The 22,456-nt window shown below is 33.8% G+C and overlaps 2 protein-coding genes across 3 annotated transcripts; both read left to right on the top strand.

Annotated features, from left to right (window-relative positions):
• Positions 1 to 411: 411 nt before the first annotated feature.
• Positions 412 to 16,283, top strand: LOC133819073 (putative ion channel POLLUX-like 2). Of its 2 annotated transcripts, XM_062252232.1 has the most exons (24): positions 416 to 582; positions 1,722 to 1,798; positions 2,039 to 2,145; positions 2,742 to 3,016; positions 3,729 to 3,800; positions 4,224 to 4,299; positions 9,810 to 9,908; positions 9,986 to 10,140; positions 10,243 to 10,347; positions 10,751 to 10,837; positions 11,707 to 11,791; positions 11,877 to 12,024; positions 12,196 to 12,272; positions 12,346 to 12,426; positions 12,666 to 12,860; positions 12,958 to 13,071; positions 14,219 to 14,311; positions 14,454 to 14,580; positions 14,672 to 14,748; positions 14,875 to 14,922; positions 15,021 to 15,090; positions 15,196 to 15,269; positions 15,708 to 15,818; positions 15,895 to 16,283. In XM_062252232.1, exons 1-24 carry the CDS (start codon positions 476 to 478, stop codon positions 15,994 to 15,996), a joined length of 2,562 nt encoding a protein of 853 aa, XP_062108216.1. In that variant the 5' UTR covers positions 416 to 475; the 3' UTR covers positions 15,997 to 16,283. The 2 variants fall into 2 exon arrangements, 1 of the variants encoding a protein (XP_062108216.1); XR_009886264.1 differs by lacking the exons at positions 15,196 to 15,269; positions 15,708 to 15,818; positions 15,895 to 16,283 and having other exon boundaries at positions 412 to 582; positions 14,662 to 14,748.
• Positions 16,284 to 17,708: 1,425 nt separating this feature from the next.
• LOC133819072 (rRNA-processing protein EFG1) lies at positions 17,709 to 22,000 on the top strand. The gene is made up of 8 exons (XM_062252231.1): positions 17,709 to 18,082; positions 18,526 to 18,655; positions 18,798 to 18,916; positions 19,187 to 19,325; positions 19,845 to 19,959; positions 20,462 to 20,594; positions 20,693 to 20,980; positions 21,607 to 22,000. Exons 1-8 carry the CDS (start codon positions 17,945 to 17,947, stop codon positions 21,610 to 21,612), a joined length of 1,068 nt encoding a protein of 355 aa, XP_062108215.1. The 5' UTR covers positions 17,709 to 17,944; the 3' UTR covers positions 21,613 to 22,000.
• The last annotated feature ends 456 nt before the right edge of the window (positions 22,001 to 22,456 follow it).

The following is a 22,456-nucleotide window of genomic DNA, read 5'->3' as shown; positions in this document are numbered from 1 at the left end:
GAAGTCAATATACATTAATACACAACTACTTTATGTTTTTTTTTTAAATTTATTGTACTGAAATATATATAAAAAAGAAACTAAGAAAGACCATGCCCTTAGCCGGTTAGCCCTTAAGGTTTATTTTGAAAAGAAATATTATTAAGAAAAACTTATTTGTTATAAAATAAAAAAATATATATTAATAACTAAAATTAGATCTGGTAAACAAAATTTAAGGATCAATAAAATAATAATAATAATAAAAAGAAAAGTTTAAGGTTTTATACGATATGGTATGGTGCAGACTCGTAGCTAACGAAAATGACAGCTTATTTCTCTCTCTCTCTCCCTCTCTCCCTCTCTCTTTATATAATATATACACACACATGTGTGTGCTCGTCTATATATATGTGTATATATCACTGCAGAGCCTCTGGTCTACTCTTCCAGAGAAAGCGAGAGAGAGAGAGAGAGAGAGAGAGAGAGAGAAAGCATGTCTTCGTGTCAGATACTGAGCTTGCAGCAGCCATGGGTTCTATCTCCGAAAGTTACTGGTGGAGTTTGTAGACTCAACAACTTTTCTTCTTCAAAGAGAGAAAGGTGCTTCTTATTTGTTGATAAATAATATATGTATTGTTTGATTGTATGTATGAGTGTGTTATTCTTAATTACTGTATTGAATTGCATGACATTGACTCCTCTTATCGTGTGCGTTTTAGGTTTGTGGTTATTGGTTTCTGAATTTGTGTGTCGTCTTAATTGAGTTTATGATTCAGTTAACTCTCTGAAATTAAATGACACTTTCTATGGAGATCCTTTTTTCATTTTCGGTTTAGATTTAAGGGGAAAATAAAACAAAAAACTGAAACTAGCTAAGAAATGATGTCAATGACAAAGTTTGAAGCTTCTCTATGAAAAGGTATTGAAGAACTTTGTTTTGGGTTTCATTTCTCATAATGTAAAGGTTGAGTCTGGGAGATTGTTTAGGCAGGGTTTTACATTTTGTTCTTCAGTAATAGGTTTTATTTATTTTTTAACTAAAAAAGAAAGAAATCATGTAATGATTTGGAGGAGTAGAGTGGCGTGGCTATATATTTAAATTTTTTTGAAGGCCTATGATATGGAGAAAGGATTTTTTAGTTGTTTCATTTACATTCTTAGACTTTCCATGTAAGGGAGGAACTTATTAGGTCATGTAAAGTTCTTATTGAGCTGCTGAGGTATTGTTAGGAAGATGAAGGGGTTTGATTGCTACAAGTGTTTTTGACATTTGATTACTTGGGTGAGAAGCAATAATGTGGTGATTACGAGCAAGGGAAATGTCAATTATGGTTCTTTAAAGACTAAATCTGCTGGATAGTGGTTCATTTTTCTTTCTATCTTTTTGTTCTTTTGATAAGTTTTCTGGGTTTTTTTTCCTTTCAATTTCGTTGTCAGTTTAACAGTTAGGCTTACATTTGTTATGATTATTCGGCTTTGTAATAATCACCGATCAAACTCTGGATTTAATTGATGAATAATGTGATGCATTTGTGTAACATTTGATTTATGCATCTAGGTACTTCTGACAAGAGAACATTTTCATGAACAATTATACAGAATGCAATTCAGTGCTTTTTTTATAATGAAGGCAGATACTGCAGATTACATTAAAAAAAATATACTCCATTGTAATCATTATCCTGATTCTTATTCAGAGCCATAGTTACATGATGTTGCTTTGGTGTAATATGTTTCAGGGATTCAATACCATGCCAATTTCGGTGGCTTGGAAGTTCAACTTTACAAATACGTAATTTTGTAGTACAGAATAAAGGTAGGTTATCATCTTGTTCATATCAATGTGGAATGACTATCACTATGTCGAACTCATGGTTTGAAAGTCAACTCACTTTTTCACCAATGCTATGGGAACTGGCAACCTCATGGGTCTAGTGGTTTAAGTCAGTTTGGCAGCTTTATGTGCTTAATTTTGAGAACAAGTTTAACATCTTATTACTTGTTAAGATGCAGTTTGATAACATATTTCCTGTGTATTATGGTAATCTATTTACAGGAAAATGGAAGTTCAGTTCTCAGTGTAGAAGGGACAGATTGTATATAAATGTTATTCATAGTTTCACTGACAAATTCTGTAAGGTGGAGCATAACAGTAGCTCTAAGGTGAGAATTTGTGCAAAATCTGGAACATTCAAAGATATATCTTCTCCACCATCGATCTTGAATTTAAAAAAAAAAACATACAGGTGTTCAAGTAGTTAATTGCCTTTTCATTTACTAAAGAATTGTTATTATTGTTCAAGAATTCATGTAAGGTAATTGTTTTTGTTGTTTTTTCATTTCCTTGAAAATGGGTCTTGGATTCTGACTTTCTTTGCTTGAATTGGCCCAGTAAGAAGGATGTTGTATACCTATTATTTTCACCTATTGGTTCAAACTGTTGGGACCAGAATGTTTTATCTGACTTTGCATTAGGAGATGAAATGAAAACTGGCTCCCCTTTCGTGGTCCTTGGCTATGTTATCTTCTGATCTTCAGTTATATTTATTCTACGAGTATGCATTTCTATGATCTGGGTCCTGCCACATCTTGTTTTCATTAACATCATTTTTGTTTTCACCTCTAATATTATATTTATTAGCTCGTTTATTTAATGAGTATTAGTCAAAATAGCACATGTTAAAATTATGCAAATCATGGTATACTGCTAATAGTAACAATTTGTATGGGATCAAATAATGTAATCACTGATTGTGCAGGTTCATGCAGTTAAACTAGTGGTGGGAATGGTGTCCTCTTATTTCCTTCTTAGGGTTGTGAAGTTAAATTTTGTCATTGCTTTCCTAAAGATGGTCCATGAGAAACTTCTCTACTTTGGGGCTGCAAGCTCACCTTTTGCTTGTATGTCAAATTCAATGAATAAACCGACGCCTCTTAATTTGGACGTGTTTTTGCCTTCATTTCAAGACATTAAGTGGAGCTTTTCACGGGTGCTATATCTATTTAATGTACAACTTGAGAAAAATGTGGCCACGTAAGTGAAGTAATATGCTTGTTTGATTCTAGTTTATTGTCCAGAATTATATCATGAGTGGTTCTAAACTTTGCTGGACTGAGGGTCTTTATTTTTTTTTCCCAACCCTAGTATTGAATAGATAAGAAAGATTTCCACCTAGCATAATTTAAAGCTTGAAAATTCATATTTCATCTTCTTGTTGGGAATTAGTATGTAGTAGCATGGTCTTAATGGATTTTGGCTTACTAGCAGCTTTTTAACATGACAGTTTCATGATTTTTGTGATCATATATGTGGGTCAATCCGTCTATTTTGGGAATATTGATGTTTTTTTTCCTTCCTTTTTCTTTCTTTCATGGTTTTAGTAATATAATTATCAGCTGGATAGGATGTAAAGTAATTTTTACTCTAGATTTCCTCAAGTGAATTGACTTTTTTTTATTCAGAAGTTACAAAAAATGGTACGTTATTGAGACTTTTGTAACTTTGACTCTCTAATATTGTTTAAATTTCTCTTACCACAACTTTGGCAGATCATATTTGTTTTTACTTTTTGAAATTACCATACATCAATTGCCAAGCTCTGTTGGTACTTAATGACAATGAACTGTTGTTTATTTCTTTATTTTTTTATAAGAAACAGTACTATTTTAATTATGAATTGTAGAAAATATTACATTGAACTTTTTATATTCTCAGCTGGCTGAACCATTATATTATATTTTTGCAGGTTCTTTGTAGTGCTCCTTGTAGCATGCTTCTCCTTTGTCGTCATTGGCGGCCTTTTATTCTTTAAGTTCAGGTAGCAAACACTTTTTTTTCCTTCATACAACATGTCTTTATTGGACTGTATGCATAACTTTGCCTAAAAAAATTTCATTATTTGGTAAATATCTTGTTTTCTAAAGGTTTGGCAGCAGAACTTTTAAAGGAACATTTTTTTTTTGTGGGGGGGAGGGGAGTGGGCTCCATTCTTCCTATTGTGTCGTTAGTACCAAGGGGAAAAATATGAAGATATTAATGTGTGTAAGAAATAATGAACCATATCAACTTCAACGCCTTCAGCACCTTTTTTAGAATAGCAAGAGTCATAGCATCTTAGCTGTAATTCAGTGTGGTTGCCATTCTAGTTATTTTTTGTGGCCTTAGAACCTTGCAATTGGCTAATTCTTAGCCTATATTGTTTTCTATTTGCAATCTTTTGATATGTATTTGAAACAAACAGAGGTAGTGCACATTCTTTGGAGGACTGCTTATGGGAGGCTTGGGCATGTCTAATTTCATCCTCTACTCATTTAAAGGTGAAATCTATCTGGTGAACTGATAACCTGATTGATATGTGTAATAAGAGGTGAAGAGAATTGTATTCACTTGTATTTCAATGAGAAATAAACATATATTTATATACAAACATAGGGAAGCTATTCTAGGAAACTATGAGAGAATAAGAAACTAATTAGTCCTAATTTATAGCTAATTTACAATTAATATGAACAACTAATATATATAGCTAACATTCCCCCTCAAGCTGGAGCATATATGTTAATCATGCCCAGCTTGTTACAAAAATAATCAACCCGCACCCCATTTAATGCTTTTGTAAAGATATTCCCTAGTTGTTCGCCGGTCTTCACATATCCTTTGGAGATCAAGCCTTGCTGAATTTTCTCACGAACAAAATGACAATCAATTTCGATGTGCTTAATCCGGTCATGGAACACAAGATTAGATGCAATATGAAGAGCAGTTTGGTTATCACACCATAATTTTGCTGGTACTGAAGTCTTAAGTCCTACTTCAGTCATAAGTGAGGGCTCTCAATTTAATTGGGAGGAGGTCAACCTTCATTGACCTCTGTCTCTTTTTCAAAAAAAAGTCCTACTTCAGTCAATAACTGATAGATCCACATTATCTCACACACAAACTGTGCCATAGCCCTATATTCTGATTCTGCGCTTGATCGTGACACAACATTTTGCTTCTTACTCTTCCAAGAGACCAAATTCCCTCCAACAAAAATACAATAACCTGAAGTGGATCTTCTATCCACTTTAGAACCTGCCCAATCTGCATCTGAGAAACACTCAATATGAGTGTGCCATGATCTACGTACACGATACCTCATTCTGGTGCTTTTTTAAGTAACACAAAATTTGCTCTAACGCTGCCCAATGATGAATTATTGGAGATGACATGAACTGACTGACAACACTAACTGAGAATGCAATGTCTGGATGTAAGATAATTCAACTTTCCAACCAACTTGCGATATCTTTCAGGATCTTCAAATGGTTCCCCATCTTTTGTAAGGTGCACATTAGGACTCATTGGAGTACTACAAGGCTTTGCTCCCAATTTTCCTTTCCCAGTCAAAAAATCAACAACATACTTTCTTTGAGATAGAAAAATACCTTGTTTACTCCGAGTTACCTCAACTCCCAAGAAATACTTGAGTACCCCCAAATCTTTCGTGTGAAACTGAGTATGAATGAAAGACTTAAGAGATGAGATTCCTCTAGTATCATTTCCAGTAATAATAATATCATCCACATACACAACCAATAAAATGATACCGGCAGTTGATCGTTTATAAAACACAAAATGATCGGACTTACTTTTCAGCATACCGAATTTCTCAACAGCCTGACTAAATTTACCAAACCAAGCACGAGGACTTTGTTTCAAACCATATAAAGATTTTCAAAGACGACAGACTTGCCTTGACTCCCCCTGAGCAACAAAGCTAGGAGGTTGCTCCATATACACCTCCTCCTGAAGATCTCCATAAAGAAAAACATTCTTGATATCTAGTTGATGTAGAGGCCAATGATGAGTAGCTGCCATTAAAATAAACAATTGAACAGATGTCAACTTAGCAACATGAGAAAAAGTATCACAATAGTCCACTCCATAGGTTTGAGCATAACCCTTAGCAACAAGACGGGTCTTTAATCGAGCAATTGATCCATCTAGATTGACCTTAACAGTGAATACCTATTTGCACCTTATGGCTCGTTTTCCTGAAGGTAAATTGACCAAGTTCCAAGTACCATTGTCATCTAAAACATTCATCTATTCTATCATTGCATCATGCTAACCAGGATGCGATATAGCTTCACGAACAGTATTAGGAATCGAAATAGAATCAAGGGAAGCAATAAAAGAACAAGAAGAAGATGACAAGTGATTATAAGAAACAAAAGAAGAAATAGGATAAGTGCACTGACGTTTACCTTTGCATAGCGCAATGGGAAGATCATCACTTGGGATCGGATCTGATAACGAAGAAGCAGGTGCAGGACATGAAACAGGAGGCAGACACCTAGTGTACACTTTAATAGGAGGCGGAGGCATGCCAGGAGCTGTGGCTGAGACAGGGTGTGTAATAGGAGACTCATAGTGAGTAGTGTTTGAGATAGGTTCAGAAATAAGAGATTCCTCAGGAAGTGGGTCAGGGGCAGAAGAGGTGATAGAATATACCAACAAATCATCATCATCCTCCCCCTGACGAGTAGGAATAGAGGAAGATGAAAAATAGGGTGTGTTTTCCATGAAGGTAACATCAATGAAGACAAGATACTTGTTGAGATTTGGACAATAACACCTATACCCTTTTTGAAGACGAGAATAGCCAAGGAATACACACTTCAACGACTTAGGATCTAATTTTGTGACATTTGGACGAACATCTCGAGCAAAACAAGTACTACCAAATATCCTAGGATTATCAGGAAATAATGACTTGTCGGGAAAAAGAATTTTATATGGGATCTCACCATTAAGAACAGAAGATGGCATGCGATTGATAAGAAAACATGTTGTAGAAACGGCATTGGCCCAAAAATGTGATAAGGTCTTACTGCTAATTCAGATTAGATCACGTAAACAATAACAGATAGTAATGAAAGAATGAATGGAAGAAAAAAGGAAATTCGTTTGTATTGAACAAAATGGCCAGGTATTCCACAGCCTGCCTCTCTCCCAAGGAATACAATTCCACTCCAATTCTTTACACCCATAAAATGAATCTTCCTTAGCTAATAAACCTTTCACTAAACATCCTCCTCAGCTAGACAACTCAGCACACCCATCACCACCCCCACTAACTAACTCTCCCCTGCTGACTTGGCATTCTTATTTCCCCTTCTTGTATACACATAGGTGAGGGGAGGCCTATCAAAATGTTTAGGACCATGCATTTGAAATAAGAGGGCTCGTGCAGTTTCAAGAAGATGTCTGTTTTTACGTTTTGCTATACCATTTTGGGATGTAGTATCAACAGAAGAGGTTTCATGAAGCATGCCATTAGAGACCATATAAGAATGAAATAAAGCAGATGTATATTCGTTGGCATTATCACTTCAAAAAGTACGAATAGAAACATTAAATTGATTCTTAATCTCAGCACAAAATGCAAAATATAGAAAACAACTCAGAACGATTTTTCATTAAATATAACCAAGTTACACGAGAATAATCATCAACAAAAGTAACAAAATACTTGAATCTAGGTTTAGACAAAATAGGACCCCAAACATCATAACGAACTAATTCAAAAGGAACACTAACACGTTTATTGACTCGTGGACTCGAACTAAGACGATGGTGTTTGGCAAATTGACACGACTCACAATCTAATGAAGACACCTTATGATATTGCGGACAAAGTTTCTTGAGCAAAGGAAGAGACGGATGACCCAATTGATAGTGAGCCTCAAAAGCGGAAGTGACACTCGAACAAGCAAAAGAAGTTGGTGGCGGTATGTCAAGAACATAGAGGCCTCTAGATTCATGTTCTTTACCAATAATCTTCTTCGTCATAAGATCCTGAAATAAACAATGATCGGGAAAGAATGAGATGCAACAATTAAGATTAAGAGTGAGTTGACTAACAGAGAGCAAATTGAAGGATAAACTAGGTAAATGCAAGATAGATGACAAAGTAAGCAGGGGTGTAGGAGTAATAGTGCCAGACCCACGAACACAAGATGGTGACCCATCAGCTAAGGTAACAGTAGAAGTTGAAGTGTGAGAATGAAAAGTGGAAAAGAGATGGGAATTACCTGTTATGTGATCTGTGGCACCAGAATCAATGACCTATTTGGAGAATGAAGAGAGAAGACATGTATTAGATTTACCTGAATCGGCAATAGCAGTGACAGAAGGAGATGACGACTTGAGTGATTCCTGATATCGTGAGAACTTGGCAAATTCATCAGCAGAAATAAGGACGGATTTATCAGTGGCATCAATAGTATTTGCAACATTAACAGAGTGTTGTTGCTGATTTTTAAACTGTAGCTTGCTACACTCAAACTTGGTGTGACCTGACTTTTTACAGTAGTTGCAAATAATGCCTCCAGAATCCAGTGTTTAAGTTTTAACTCCTTGTGAATGACCTCCTTTGTGCCCAGTTAGAATAGAAGATTTCCTAGGCGCATAATTATTACGACTTACCAAAGCACTATTAAGAGGAACAAAAGGAGTAATTTCCGTGCGAAGAATACGACTAAAGACATCTTGTAAAGAGGAAACATCAGAACCAGAAAGAACCTGTGCTTTTGCAGAATCAAATTCAGGTGAGAGCCCTGCTAGAAAGCTCATAATAGCCATCTACTCTCGTTGGCGTTGTGGAACCTTCACATCAGTGCTAAATGCAACAACATATTAAGTTCCTCATACGTCTTCTTAAAGGACATAAAGTAGTTCATAAGGGACTGATCTTGTTTCTCCACACGGTAGAATGCTTTGCACACCTCATACATACGGGAGAGATTGCCTTTTCCAGAATACAAAAATTCCAAATAATCCATTTGTTCTTTAACAAACTCATAATGATTGATCAAACCAATTACCTCACTGCCAATAGAATTCCGGATTTGAAGGAATAAGCGAGCATCCTCCCTGAGCCACGTCCGTCTTGAATCATCTTTTTCTTTAGGAGGATCATCAGTCAAGTGGTCATCTTTGTCAATACTTTGTAGATAAAGTCAAATAGTCTTACACCATTCCAAATAATTCGAACCAATCAGTTTATGGTTCGTGATTTTAGACATCACAAGAACCACATCAGATGAAACCACAGATTTTGTCTCTGATTTATTCTCAGCCATAACTCCTTAAAGAAACACAACAGAAAACACGAAAAACCAATGTAGAATCACAACAAAGATCCTAGAACAAACCTTGACAGTTGTAACTACGGAAACTAGGTGTGCAAAAACGAAGCACTGATCAACCAGAAACGCAGTGGAGACCAAACGGAACAAAAAGGGCCGTCGGAGACGATGCCACACGCTCTCACGCGCCGGCGCGTGGGCCCACGCGCAGGGGATCTGGCGGTCGGACTTCTGGGGAATGGAGATCGGCGGTTGGGGAATCCTTTGGTGTGGGCGGTGAGAATAGTAGACCAACAGAACTAGGGTTTCCGAAATAAACCCTAAAATAAACTAAACCCTAATTTGTGTTTATGGAAAACCCCAAAAGAAAAAATCCTAATTTTGTAGCAAAATTAGAATTTTATAAACCTTGACTCTGATACCATGTAATAAAAGGTGAAGAGAATTGTATTCACTTGTATTTCAATGAGAAATAAACATATATTTATATACAAACTAGGGAAGCTATTCTAAGAAACTATGAGGGAATGAGAAACTAATTAGTCCTAATTTATAGCTAATTTACAGTTAATATGAACAATTAATATATATAGCTAACAATATGTGATGATAATTTCTTGGTTCTTATTATGCTTAGATGACTTAATGTCATATGGAATGTTCTAACAGAATGTCTCTCTGGTGAAATGCAGCAAAAAACACGCGTTGAACGTGTTATTGGCTTTATTCTTGCTATATGGGGCATATTGTTTTACTCTCGTCTACTTAGCACAATGACTGAAGAGTTCAGGGTAAGCCTCCTTTAAACAAGAAACATTAGCATAAATGCTTTACATACATGGCATCCTGTTGACCATCAGCTGGACAGAATAATATGTACAAGCTCAGAGAAGGGGCACAAATACAAGTTATGGAGTCTGATCATATCATAGTTTGTGGAGTCAACAGTCACTTGACTTTCATACTGAAGCAATTAAACAAATATCATGAATTCGCTGTCCGCTTAGGTTCTGCTACAGCTAGGTAATTTGTTCTTGTTCTGCACAACCTCATATTAGTTTTTATATTAGTCTTCTGAGGCTAACTTACTGGTTTCTACGACTTTTCTTATTTATGTAAACATAGGAAGCAGAGAATTCTTCTTATGTCAGATCTTCCAAGAAAGCAGATTGACAAGCTAGCTGAAAATATTGCTAAAGATCTGCACCATATTGATGTCCTTTCAAAGAGGTATGACTACTAGGTAATTTTCTTTCTGCTTATTTCAACTGTACTCTCTAGTAAGTAGTAAATACCTACTTTTATCTTCTTTCAAACAATGCATGGAGTTTAATGAGTTATTTCTTTATCATTATTATCTTATTATATATGTATATATATATATTTGTGTCACAATGTGTTTCGGTCATTTTTTTTATAGAAGCTGATTCTGATAATTAAAAACAAAGAAAAGGGCAAAATTTGTGGGGTGAATGTAAGAAGTAGGGCCTATAACTTTAGAACTTGTTACTTTTTAAGTATATTATTTCTCTGGATTAAGACTTTTTGCATTCTACAAATTGTAATTGGATTTATAAGGATTCTTGTGCATAGAATACTGCCATTTTGATATATTGAGGTTCTTTTGTTACAGTTGCAGCCTTACCATGACAAAATCATTTGAGAGAGCTGCTGCCAATAAGGCACGTGCCATAATTATATTGCCAACAAAGGGAGATCGGTGAGAACTTGATAGGAGAATTGTAACAAATTAACATCTTCTATCTTTTAGCATTCCCTACTATTGTAATGTACTGCTGTCTATTTGAGAAATTATCTATAGCATATGAGGGTGTATTGAAGTTGCTTCATAGCGTAGTGATTGGTTAGTTCTTATCATCGGTGTGCTGGGTTTATTTCTTCAACACATGTTTGCTAGGAACCTTAGAGAAACTCTGATATCTGATACATAGACACGAGTTCATGGTTCAGTTTACTTTGTCAATGCAGTCATAGGTTATGCCGATTACTATGCTCAAGGAATTTCTGGCTGTCTTTCTTCATATTAGCTTATATTATCTTGTCTAATCCACAGTTTTCTGTGTAAACATTCCCTTGCACAGTCAGTTGCCTTGGATGTCGTCAATCTTGATTTGTAAAAATCTGAATACAAAATAGTTGACTGTAATTTTAAAAGAGATTGTTCATAAAAATGTAGCTAAGGATATGAAATGAAGAATACAACTAGGATTTGTTTTTGATATTTTTTATTAAGAGATGATACTATAGATAAAGATTACAGAACAGGAGGATGAGAAGTCCACCATAACAAAAAATAGTTATGAATGGTTTGTCACAACCAATTACAGCACTTTGCAAGAAATATGCAAGGTCAAATCTAGGGTAGACATATATGAAAAGGAAGAATGAGAAGGATTGTTGGCTCCAACAGCAAGAAAAATCCTCTTTCTCTGAGTCTGACACTATTCTGATTAGAGAATGAAGGAATATTGTTTTTCTGTCTTTCTTTTTTAAGGTGTACAAGAACAACGATCAGTAATTATTTATTTATTTCAGTCGATGTGTGATTTGAGATCCTAAATTTCTTAGGTACGAAGTCGATACAGATGCGTTTTTATCCGTGCTAGCTCTTCAGCCTATTCCAAACATGGAAGTAGTTCCTACTATTGTTGAGGTATGGTCTTCCTAAATTTTTATAGAAGTCTGTAAAATGTTTGCTGTGTAAAAGAATGAAGTGAACATATCCTCTATAAATGCAGGTTTCAAGCGTGAATACATGTGACCTCTTGAAGTCAATCTCCGGATTGAAAGTTGAGCCAGTAGAAAATGTCGCATCAAAACTATTTGTTCAATGCTCTCGTCAAAAGGGTCTCATAAAGATTTACAGACACTTACTTAATTACCGGAGTAATGTACTAACTTCACTCAGAAAGAAAATTTTCTGACCCAATATGAAGTTCACAATATCAGTAGCGCTTTCAATGAGTCAACTGGGAGAAGATTTATTATAGTTTGATCTATATTTCACTAGTAGTTTCTTCTTAAGCACTAATTGATAATAATATATATCCATTGCAGAAAACGTCTTTAATCTTTTTAGATTTCCTAATTTAGCTGGAATAAGATATAGACAACTACGACGTGGATTCCAAGAGGTAACACAATTGATGAAATATAGATCTTATAGTAGAGTAGTTTAATACAGTTCTGATTTGGATGTTCTTCCAGGCTGTTGTATGTGGCCTCCATCGTGGTGGGAAGATATACTTCCATCCAAATGACGATGAAATCTTGCAGGAAACTGACAAAGTATGTTTTTTCCTTAACATAATTTAACATTAGTACTTTGAATTAAAGTAAGCAACTTAAATTTTGAGAACTCTAATGTCTTATAAATTTGAGTTCCCAGTTATTTACTCTTTAAGTATTGTGCTTATTTTTACCAGATGCTAATGTTTGACCAAACATGGTTCAGAATCAGATTACACAAAACACAAGTACTATTATATTGTCCTATACCTTTCAACAGTGTTCCCTTTCTCATGCAGATATTATTCATTGCACCTGTTCATAGGAGTAAGAAACTGAATATTGCTTTTACAAGTTTTATCCAAGAAGCTAGTAATGCTGTTCAGAGTTTGGACACTATAGAAAGACACAGTGACGATACAAATGGTGCGTTGGCAGCTACAAAAGTACGACTTGAAAATATAGTTAAGCGTCCTACCAAATCAGGTTCCAAGGTACACACTTCTGAAGCTGAACCTCCTAAAATGACATTACAGCTAGGGATATTTGGTTCTCCCAATAATGTTTTTTTTTTCTCTTATGTGAATGCAGGCTTCCGATTGGACTGTAGGACCAACTGAATATATACTTTTGCTCGGTTGGCGCCCAGATGTTGTACAGATGATTGAAGAATATGATAATTATCTTGGACCCGACAGTGTAGTGGTATGCCTTACTTTTCTTTAAGGAGCCCTTGTACAAGAGTCTTCTCTATGCTTTGAGATCATTGTTTAACTAGGATTTTATTAAGCATTGTATCTCCCAAGATGCAATAAGTCATTGGTTGGTTCGGTCGGGTTATAACATATTTTAATCAACCCAATGTAAAATTCGGGTTGCAAAAATCCAACTCTAACCCGTCCAATTAAGAGAAAAAAAACTAACTCGTCCAATGTTTTAGTTGGTTTGGTCGGGTTAACCTGCTCAAATCAATCTTAAGTATGTTTTTTAAATGTTCAAATAACTAGATTCAACTAGCTAAAAGTATAGTATAAATCTTCAAAACTTAGACATATTATTCTAAATTGAAACTTTAAAACATTATTCTAAATTCATTGTTAAAAATTTAAAAACAATATTTAATATTTGAAATAATATATGTAAATATAAATGAAAAAAAAACTCTTATTCGGGTTATATTGGGCGAGTTGGTATAATTTTCAAACCGATCAATATAAAAATTGGGCGGTTTGAATTTTTGTCGGGTTATTCGGGTTATATTTTTTGTCAATTTTTTCGGTTTGGTTTGGGCGGTTTATTCGGGTTAGGAGGTTTGCAAAGTTTTTTGCACAACCATAAATATAACTCAGAAATACCAAATTAATTTATTCTTAATCTAATCAATTATCCCACCAATTTTTAATAAAATAATTTGGAATACTAAGTTAAAATTTTGAATTAGATTATGTGTTAAATAATTATTTAATTGACATTATAATTAGTGAAACACTATTTTTTGTAAACATTACCAGCAGTTAGTACACTATAAGCATAATAACTTTAAGTTTTGGAAGGAAAGAGAAGGTATCTAATATTTTTTAATACGAAGTTTGGCATTACTTTTCTTTTGCTTTGTTGTTTATACACACGTTTGCACATCCAGGTCTTAATGCACAAGGGCATGAATGCATCTGAAAACACCATTAATCTGACATTTTTTTTTTTACTGAAATTGAGAGTTAGTAATACATCATTGTTTATTGAATGGAGTATTGTTTAATGCATATTGACTAAAACTAAAAGATATTGTAAATGCATTTTCTCCCACTCTATAATATATGCATCAAATACACGTATATACATTTATGTGCAGGAAATATTATCAGATGTACCAGTAGAAGACAGGAACCGGGCTAATAAAGTTTCTGGTCAAGGGAAATTAAAAAATGTCCATGTTTCTCATAGGGTAAATTCTCACGTAGACAACCAACATATAATTTTTCTCTTATTTTGCTCTGTTTTTTGCTGGTCTAATATCTTGTACTTTCATCTATTTCTGTCATAAAGTCCACTATTTATTAATTTTTTGGGTGTTCTGCATTCTGCAGATTGGAAATCCCATGAACTATGACACTCTACAGGATACCATAATGCATATTCAGAATTTTGTAAAGACTGACAAAGATCTTCCCTTGTCCATTGTTGTAATATCCGATAGAGAATGGCTTCTTGGAGGTGGCTGTGCTTTGATTTTCTTCTTTTCTCACTTGCGTTTACAATATTTCGTTTAGCTTGAAGTAGTTTTGCATTAACTAGCTTTCTTCAGATCCATCCAAGGCAGACAAGCATGCTGCATATTCTCTTCTCCTTGCTGAAAATATATGCAGCAAACTTGGAGTGAAGGCAAGTTTTTGCAATCCATATATCAGTCCAATTTGAGCTTTAAGTAATTAAATAAATCATTACAACTTTTTATATCTTCATTAAAGGAAGAAAGCAAGGTAAAATAAATGGTTTTGTTCACTACAGGTTCAAAATCTGGTTGCGGAAATTGTCAACTCAAAATTGGGCAAACAAGTAAGCCTCCCTTTTCTGTTTTGAAATGCCTGTGATTTTGTCTGGGCATTTTTCCGCATAAATCAAGCTTAACACAATCATATGCACAATGTCTGCAGATTTCAAGAATAAAGCCATCTTTGACATACATTGCGGCAGAAGAAGTAATGAGTCTTGTAACCGCTCAAGGTCTTAACTTTCTGTCACAATATATAATGTATTGATCTTTTTCTTTTTATATACAAATTCCATGTGTTTGTACTGATAAATAGTTATTCTGTCTTTGCGTGTCAGTTGCTGAGAGCAGTGAACTAAATGAGGTCTGGAAAGACATTCTAGATGCAGATGGAGATGAAATATATGTCAAGGTAATCACACCTGTTGTTTTTCTTCATTTTCTTATAATTGGAAAACAAGGTAATTTGGTCACCAAAACTTGATGAGGTATGAGTCATTGTGTTTGGTTACTTACAAACTAAAGATTTTGTCATGTCATACTCGTCGTAGCACTACTAAAAGTAAGTAAATCTTTATCGTCTGTTACAGGGCTGGTTTTGTGGTAAGTGAGGTCCAATACAAAAATATATAGTTTTAATTATTATATACAAAATGATAATTTTTTCTAAAAATTGAAGATTTTTTGTATATAAAAAAAGTATTTTTCTATAAGTTGGGGTCCTTTTGATCCAGGATGGATTCCAGAGTCGTGGGTAGTTGAGTCCTAGAAATTTCTATAATGACTATTCCGATCTTAATCCATTTATGCCAACCGAAGGAGTTATTTACCTGTTCGCTTCTTCTAACAGGATATAAGCCTCTATATGAAAGAAGGAGAGATGCCATCATTCTCCGAGCTTAGCGAAAGAGCATTTTTACGGCGAGAAGTCGCCATTGGTTATGTGAAAGACAACAAGAAGGTTGCACACCATATTCTATTTTAGATAAAATAAACTGTTTTTGACATTAAATTAACAAATCATGGTTGCTGAACAGGTTATTAATCCGATTCCCAAGTCAGAACCCCTCTCCCTCCAAATGACGGATTCGCTAATAGTGATATCTGAGTTAGAAGGAGAACAACCTATTGTTCTGTAAAAATGCTAACACCTAATTTTACTTAGTTCCATGTTTTGTGATCATGTGAACTGACGCTGAAAAAAAAGTGTTTGCAACACTAGTTGTTTTCCTTCTTTTATTTATTCACTCTAGCTCTTTTACTTAACCACGTGAATAATCAGTTTTGGAAGCAAAGAAACTGACTAGGGGGCACATTTTGTGCCTCCTAGTCACATTTTATGATGCCTAGTATGAATAATGCTAAGAGGCACATTTTGTGTTAAGCATTACACTGATATAGGTGTGAGTTTCGTGTTATAATTTAATATTGTAGAGCTCATATATATATATATATTAGTGTGTATTATGATGCCTTATAGCATTGCTGAAAGTGTTCTAAGATTAATTTGTGAAGCTAGAAAATAAGCTACTTTAAAGCTCTAGTATCTACTTTGACGTCACCCTTACTTTGGTAAAATGATTCCAGTTCTTTGAAATTATTTCCAGCTCTTCAAAATAGATTTTGACATAAAAGCAATAATGTTTTTCATGACAAATTTTTTAAAGATGAAATTGATTATGATACTTACTAATTAGTGTTTTCTTTGGACGAAGAATCTCTATCTCTCTCTCTCTCCAATTATTGTTTGTATTTTATTACAAAACATGATTTGCATGTGGGACCAAGACTACTAATGATTTTTTTTTTCAAATTTTCTCATGACATCAGACAACAAATTTCTTAACGCTGATCTTTATTCTACCAAAAGTTCAACTTTGTATTTATGAAAAAGTAATTTCACGTGTGTTATAATATAAATTTTCGATGGTCAATTTTCTCCTAGTTTATAATTGAATTAATTAAATTTTTGTTTGTAAAATGATTTAATTATTAAGAAATTGAAAATTCTATGATTGAATGGTTAAAATTAAAATTTTAGGATGTAACTAATTGTATAACTAATGGTAATGTCATTAAAATCCCTAAGTTATGTAAACACTCAAAATTACAAGACCAAAATAAATTACAATTGTTGAATATTACATGAACTTTTCTTTTAGTTAAATTTGATTAAAACGGTGCTTTAATTATCTGTTTTCATTTATAAAAAATATATATTTAATATAATGTTGTTGTTTGGTAACACTTAAAAAAAATAGTTTTTTAATTTATTAATTAAAAATTTGACAATTAAACAAAAAATGTGTTTGGTATCTCTATTTTTATTTATTTAAATTTTAATTAAAATTTATTAAATTTTGAAAATAGAATTTTTTCACTTTCAAAATTTTTTTAAACAGTTTTTCATTTTTTTTTCTTTTTGTTCTTCTCTTCTTCAAATCAATGTCTCGTATTGTTAAATAAAAAATAAAAATAAAAATTATCAAACGTGTTTATTATTTTTTATTTTTAAAAATAAAACACAAAAATAGTTACCAAATATATTTTTTATTTTTTAAAAATAAAGAAATAAAAATAAAATAATATTTCTATTTTTGTGTAAAATTTTATTAAAGGGGCAATGTCTTTTCTTTGAACATTCTAATTTGAAAGACTTCCTTAGAAAATCTAAGAGGAAAAAAAATCTAATATGAAAATAAATTTACTTTTTTTTAAAAAAAAAATAGAACTCCCGAACCAAGAAAAGAAAAAAAAGAAAAAGAAAGCAGGGCCCAATTGAAATAAGCCATCTGGCAAAAGCTCACAGCTTAGGTGGCAAGAATTTAGGGTCGAAGACAGAAGGGAAAAATAATAAAAAAAACACAGAAAGAGTAAAGAGGGAAGTGAGAGGTAGAAGAAGAAGAAGAAGAAGAAGCCGTTTCTTTTGGGGGTTTTGTGTTTTCAACACTCCAAAACCCAAACCCTGCTTTTCACCTCACACCAATTACGCCTTCATCTATACATATATATACACAGATATATAGCGAGTTTGAGTCTCTGGTCTCCATAGTCGCTTTTTGTATCTTTAGCGATTTTGGATAAAGCATGGCTCATGGAGGCTACGCCAACCGCAGGGCCAAACCCGCGGGCCGTCGATCCAAGTCTTTGGCCGCAGAGAAAAAGAAACCTAAGCCCGTCTCTCTCAAGAACCAGATTCGCTCCGTTGAGCGCATGCTTCGTAAGGTATGTTTTGCTTGTTTATTTTTATATAAATTTATTTTCTTGCTCTCTCTTGTCTGTCTGGTTTCATTCCATGACGTTTTTTGCGGCCAGGGTTAGGTTGTATGCACAAGGGTTTTAAGACATTATAGCCGTTTTTGTTTTCTATGCATTTGAGTGATGGTTCTGATTATATGAAGTTCTGTATTATTGGTTTCTGTGGTTATGATGATTTGGGATTTAGCACCTGCTTTACTAATTCGTAATGGGCATGGGAATGGAATTAAGGAAACTGTTGTTCCATTTTTTGTCCATTTTTTGTGTGTGATTGAATGCAATGGCTGGTTGGTTGAAGAGATAAGTTTCCTAGTCTGGTTGTATATTTGATATGTGATCAACCATGTTACTGTATGGTTCATTTCTTACTAAGTCTTATTTTTTGTTCTTTTTGGGTTTTCTTTGAAAAGGATCTTCCGGCCGAAGTTAGGGAAGCTCAGCAAAAGAAATTAGAAGGGCTCAGAAAACAGCAGGAAATTCATTCCCGCCTTGCTATTGAACGAAAAATATTCTTGAGGGATAGGAAAATAAAGTTTTTTGGTAATAATTGAGAGTTTAGTTTCTTTACTGTTAATTTATGATTGCATTTTGGTCCATATGTTATGTAACTTGTTGCTTTAAGGGGTAGCTGGGAGGTTTTTGTTTTCTTGAATTGATAGTAAAATGTGTATGTCTTGTTCAGAGAGAAGAAAGATAGAGAGAAGAATCAGGCGTTTAGAGAAACTCCAACGTGCTTCATCTGGTCAGGCACAAGATGCTGAGCAGCTTTCTAAATTGAAAGAAGATCTTGAATATGTCCGGGTAAGCTATTTCAATATTTTATTTTAGATGTGTTTATTGTATTGTGAAAAGATATATAACGAAGTTGGAAATAGTTAGTTACTGAAAAAAGGTACGTTTTATTCAAATTTAAAGAGCTTGTATGTACTGGACTTGAGAATTTGAACTGTTATAAATTTGAACACTACTCTTCTTGAGGAGAAGCTATGTGTGCCTAATGTTATGTATAATACATGTCTACTGTTTATTAAAATTATCACTCTAGCTAATGGTTTTTGTTGGTTGTGGCAGTTCTTTCCAAAGACTGAGAAATACGTCGCTCTGTTTATTGGAAGTGATGATGCAGAACTGATTGGTAAAAGAAATAGGCTGCGTGAGCTGATTAAGGCCAATTTAGTTGCTGCTGCAGCTAGTGGAAAGGATTTAGAAGGTACTTCACTCATGCTGAAAAAATATATTTATGTGTGTGTGTGTATTTATAGTTTTTTTGAGTGTTTGGACGTTCTGTGTAATTCATCCAATGTGGGGGTAAGGTAGTGCTTGCTGGATGATGAGGTGATAAACTATATGGAGAGGAAGGTGTCACTAATGAGATGCATTATGGATATGTTCTATTTATTCACTCTAGCTCTTAAGTTATTCATCTGGAGGGTTTCCAAGAGGTAAAAGTTATACATCTAGGAGGCATCACTGCCTCCTATTCCACTTGTGTGGTCAGATGAAAATTTTATTTTTGAGGTAGACTGCAATACTCTTCTTTTATAATGTCTCTTCATTTCTGAATGCTTGATAAAATTTTGTTTGATGTCAGTGTTGACTGAAAGGAGTGCTTAATTTTTCTTGTTCACTCCTTTTCATTTTGGCTGTACATCAACAGTTAAACCTTTTGATTTACTTTACAATATAATTCAATTTACCGGAAAAATTCTCGTTCTTTTATTCTCAACAGAAACGGGGAGCGAGGATGATGGACTATTGGATATGAGTGAAGATGATTTCTTCCTAGCTGGAAGCTCTAGTGATGAAGCAGATGCAGATGATGAATGGACAGATAAAAGTACAAGGTATTTATTTTCCTTTGCAAATGATGATGGTATTTTTCAGAATTTTGGTTCGTTAGGATTAGAAGGGTTGTATTCACTCATGAGAACCATATTCAAGTTTCATTTTTTAATTTCCTACCATTCGTAAAAGTTTAACTTGGTGACAAGAAAGATGATGTATGCGGAAACTATTTTGTAGTTTTTTTTTCCGTATTATTTTGTGATAACTTTAAAGCATTCCAATTTACATTTAATTTTTTTTCACTTTTCCTAAACTTTTTTCCTTTTTTTTTTCTCTCTTTTTTAATAGAATCTAATTTCAAACACTTCTTTAATGACTCGGAAGTCGGAATATTGTAGGTAGTGTATTTCTTTAAAGCAAGCTAATTTGTAGTATTTAAACCGAGGGAATTGAATTTAAAATGCCTTTCTGAATTAATGTAAAGTATGTAATTTTAAGTTTTAAATGGATAACAAAAAGTTGTTTATAACGAAAAAGCTGCATCTTTAAATCTGTTTGCAGGGAGCAGGCTTCTAGTGCTTCTGGAAAAGCAGCATCTGCATCGGGCATGTCTAGTGATGAAAGAAAGGCTTCTAGTGCTTCTGGAAAAGCAGCATCTGCATCTGGCGTGTCTAGCGATGAAAGAAATCATCAGGTTTCTCATTTATATTGACTTTGTTCTGCTGTTTTTGTATGAAAATTTACGACAAGACATGGAAGTTGTGTTTATTTTTCTTGATCGGTTTATTATAGAGACATATCTCTGCAAGAGCCTTAATGCCTCCTCCACGACCATCGACTAAGTCTTTCTCAAACTCAGTTCGTGGCAAGTCAAAATTTGCTCCTTCATCAAGCAAAAATTTCTCTACACATAGAGGTGACGTGTCTACATCCAGTGCTACTTCAAATAGCCTAAGCGGTTCCTCCTTCAAGTCTAGGGGATCCTCAAACTCTGGAACAACTCAGGGAAGTAATTTAAGCTCCAACTCTGATGCTCATAAACCGCGAAGAAAGAGGAGGCCAAAGAAGAAAAAGCAGCAGGTTTGTGTTACATTACATTCTACAAGAATATAATAATGCTTTCATCTGTTTTCTTTTATATTCTAGCCTCTTTGACAATTTGTTAGAGACCTGATCTAACCTAGCACATTCACAATGCTTTCAGTGACCTCTAAAGCTGTGTTGTTAACAAAAATGGACTAAATTTTTTTTTTTTTGCTGAACCGAAAAATTCATTCAAAAGCTAAAATTGGCAGCCAAAACAGGGGGCGCCTCCCTTGGCAACAGAGCACCATTAAACTTAGAAATTATGCTCCATTTGGCCATTGCATCGGCTACAATATTCATAGATCCTTTAACAAAATAAAAGCTAGACACAAAGCAATCAAGCAGATCTAAAATAGAGTAATAGGTCTCAAAGAAAAGAAGATGAACATTTACATTTCAGTTTGACCTTTTAGGAGCATAGCATAGTCTAAAATTTCCAATGCAATTATTACCTATGCTGTATATGATTACATCTAGCCTTTAGTTAGCATAGAGCCTATACTAGAGGGCATTCCACAACTAATTCTATTTATGATTGTACTATGTTATATTTTTCTCTTATTCCAAAGTAATGGCTTTTTTCTTTTTTCTTTTTTCTTTTTTCTTTTTAATTTTGACAGGCATGATGATACAACCAGATGCTCATTTTGTGAGACCAGAGATCTTTATGCCCATTTTTAGAGATCAATTTTAACAATTCACGTTGTCTTAATTTATTGGGTAACAATCAGGAATGTATGGTTATACTGCTCTTGTAATAACTATAAAAAAATCGAATTATTTTCACCCCACAACGAGGCTTATTGGGTATAAGAATTGATCTGTAATTATGCAAGGTATGGTTGATCACGTTAGAACCCTACCCTGGGATTATTCTTAGTGCTGGTTACAGATTACATGTGATAGAGAATTATAATTTTGAAGGAATTTTTCGGTGTTTAGTGCAAGTATGAAGTATGATGATATTTTGTGTAATATATTATATTCAAAGAGTACAAATTTATTTTCATCTCATACATATTTATAGATATATAAACATATATATATATTTGTGGGGAGATGTATGAACATATTGGGTTCCTTTCAATCTGAATCATCTAAACGAAAATGATAAGATCATTTCATTTTAAAGGTTTGGGATGAATTATTTTACTTTTTTCTTCAATAAACTTGAATTCCCATGAAATGAAATTTATAATCATCAAGCTTAGTATCACTTATTGTCAAAAAAATCCTCTTCAAATTAAATAACTTTATACATGTATAAAATTTATTAATATTTTAGAGTATTGCTAAGGAGCACACCACAAGGAGGTATGCTGTTATCGATGAGTGATATCATTAACCAAGCTCGAAAATGTTTTAACATGTTAAATTTTTGAAATTTTCCAAATAAAAATATGACTCAATTTTGTATTTTAGATCCAAATTAGGTTACTTTGCATCAAACTTCCTAAAATTGTATTATTA

Source organism: Humulus lupulus, chromosome 2 (assembly GCF_963169125.1).
Source record: "Humulus lupulus chromosome 2, drHumLupu1.1, whole genome shotgun sequence".
Classification (NCBI taxonomy): Eukaryota; Viridiplantae; Streptophyta; class Magnoliopsida; order Rosales; family Cannabaceae; genus Humulus; species Humulus lupulus.
The sequence above is the reverse complement of the archived record's forward strand: the minus strand, read 5'-3'. Positions and strand labels throughout refer to the sequence as shown.

What these genes read in the sequence shown, in the direction of transcription:
- LOC133819073 (XM_062252232.1), top strand. Translation starts at nt 476, where the DNA reads ATGTCTTCGTGTCAGATACTGAGCTTGCAGCAGCCATGGGTTCTATCT. An exon ending in CATCCTCTACTCATTTAAAG is followed by an intron (nt 4,300 to 9,809) that starts GTGAAATCTATC and finishes GGTGAAATGCAG; the next exon opens with CAAAAAACACGCGTTGAACG. An exon ending in GCAGCAAACTTGGAGTGAAG is followed by an intron (nt 14,749 to 14,874) that starts GCAAGTTTTTGC and finishes TGTTCACTACAG; the next exon opens with GTTCAAAATCTGGTTGCGGA.
- LOC133819072 (XM_062252231.1), top strand. Translation starts at nt 17,945, where the DNA reads ATGGCTCATGGAGGCTACGCCAACCGCAGGGCCAAACCCGCGGGCCGT. An exon ending in TTGAGCGCATGCTTCGTAAG is followed by an intron (nt 18,083 to 18,525) that starts GTATGTTTTGCT and finishes TTCTTTGAAAAG; the next exon opens with GATCTTCCGGCCGAAGTTAG. An exon ending in TGGACAGATAAAAGTACAAG is followed by an intron (nt 19,960 to 20,461) that starts GTATTTATTTTC and finishes ATCTGTTTGCAG; the next exon opens with GGAGCAGGCTTCTAGTGCTT.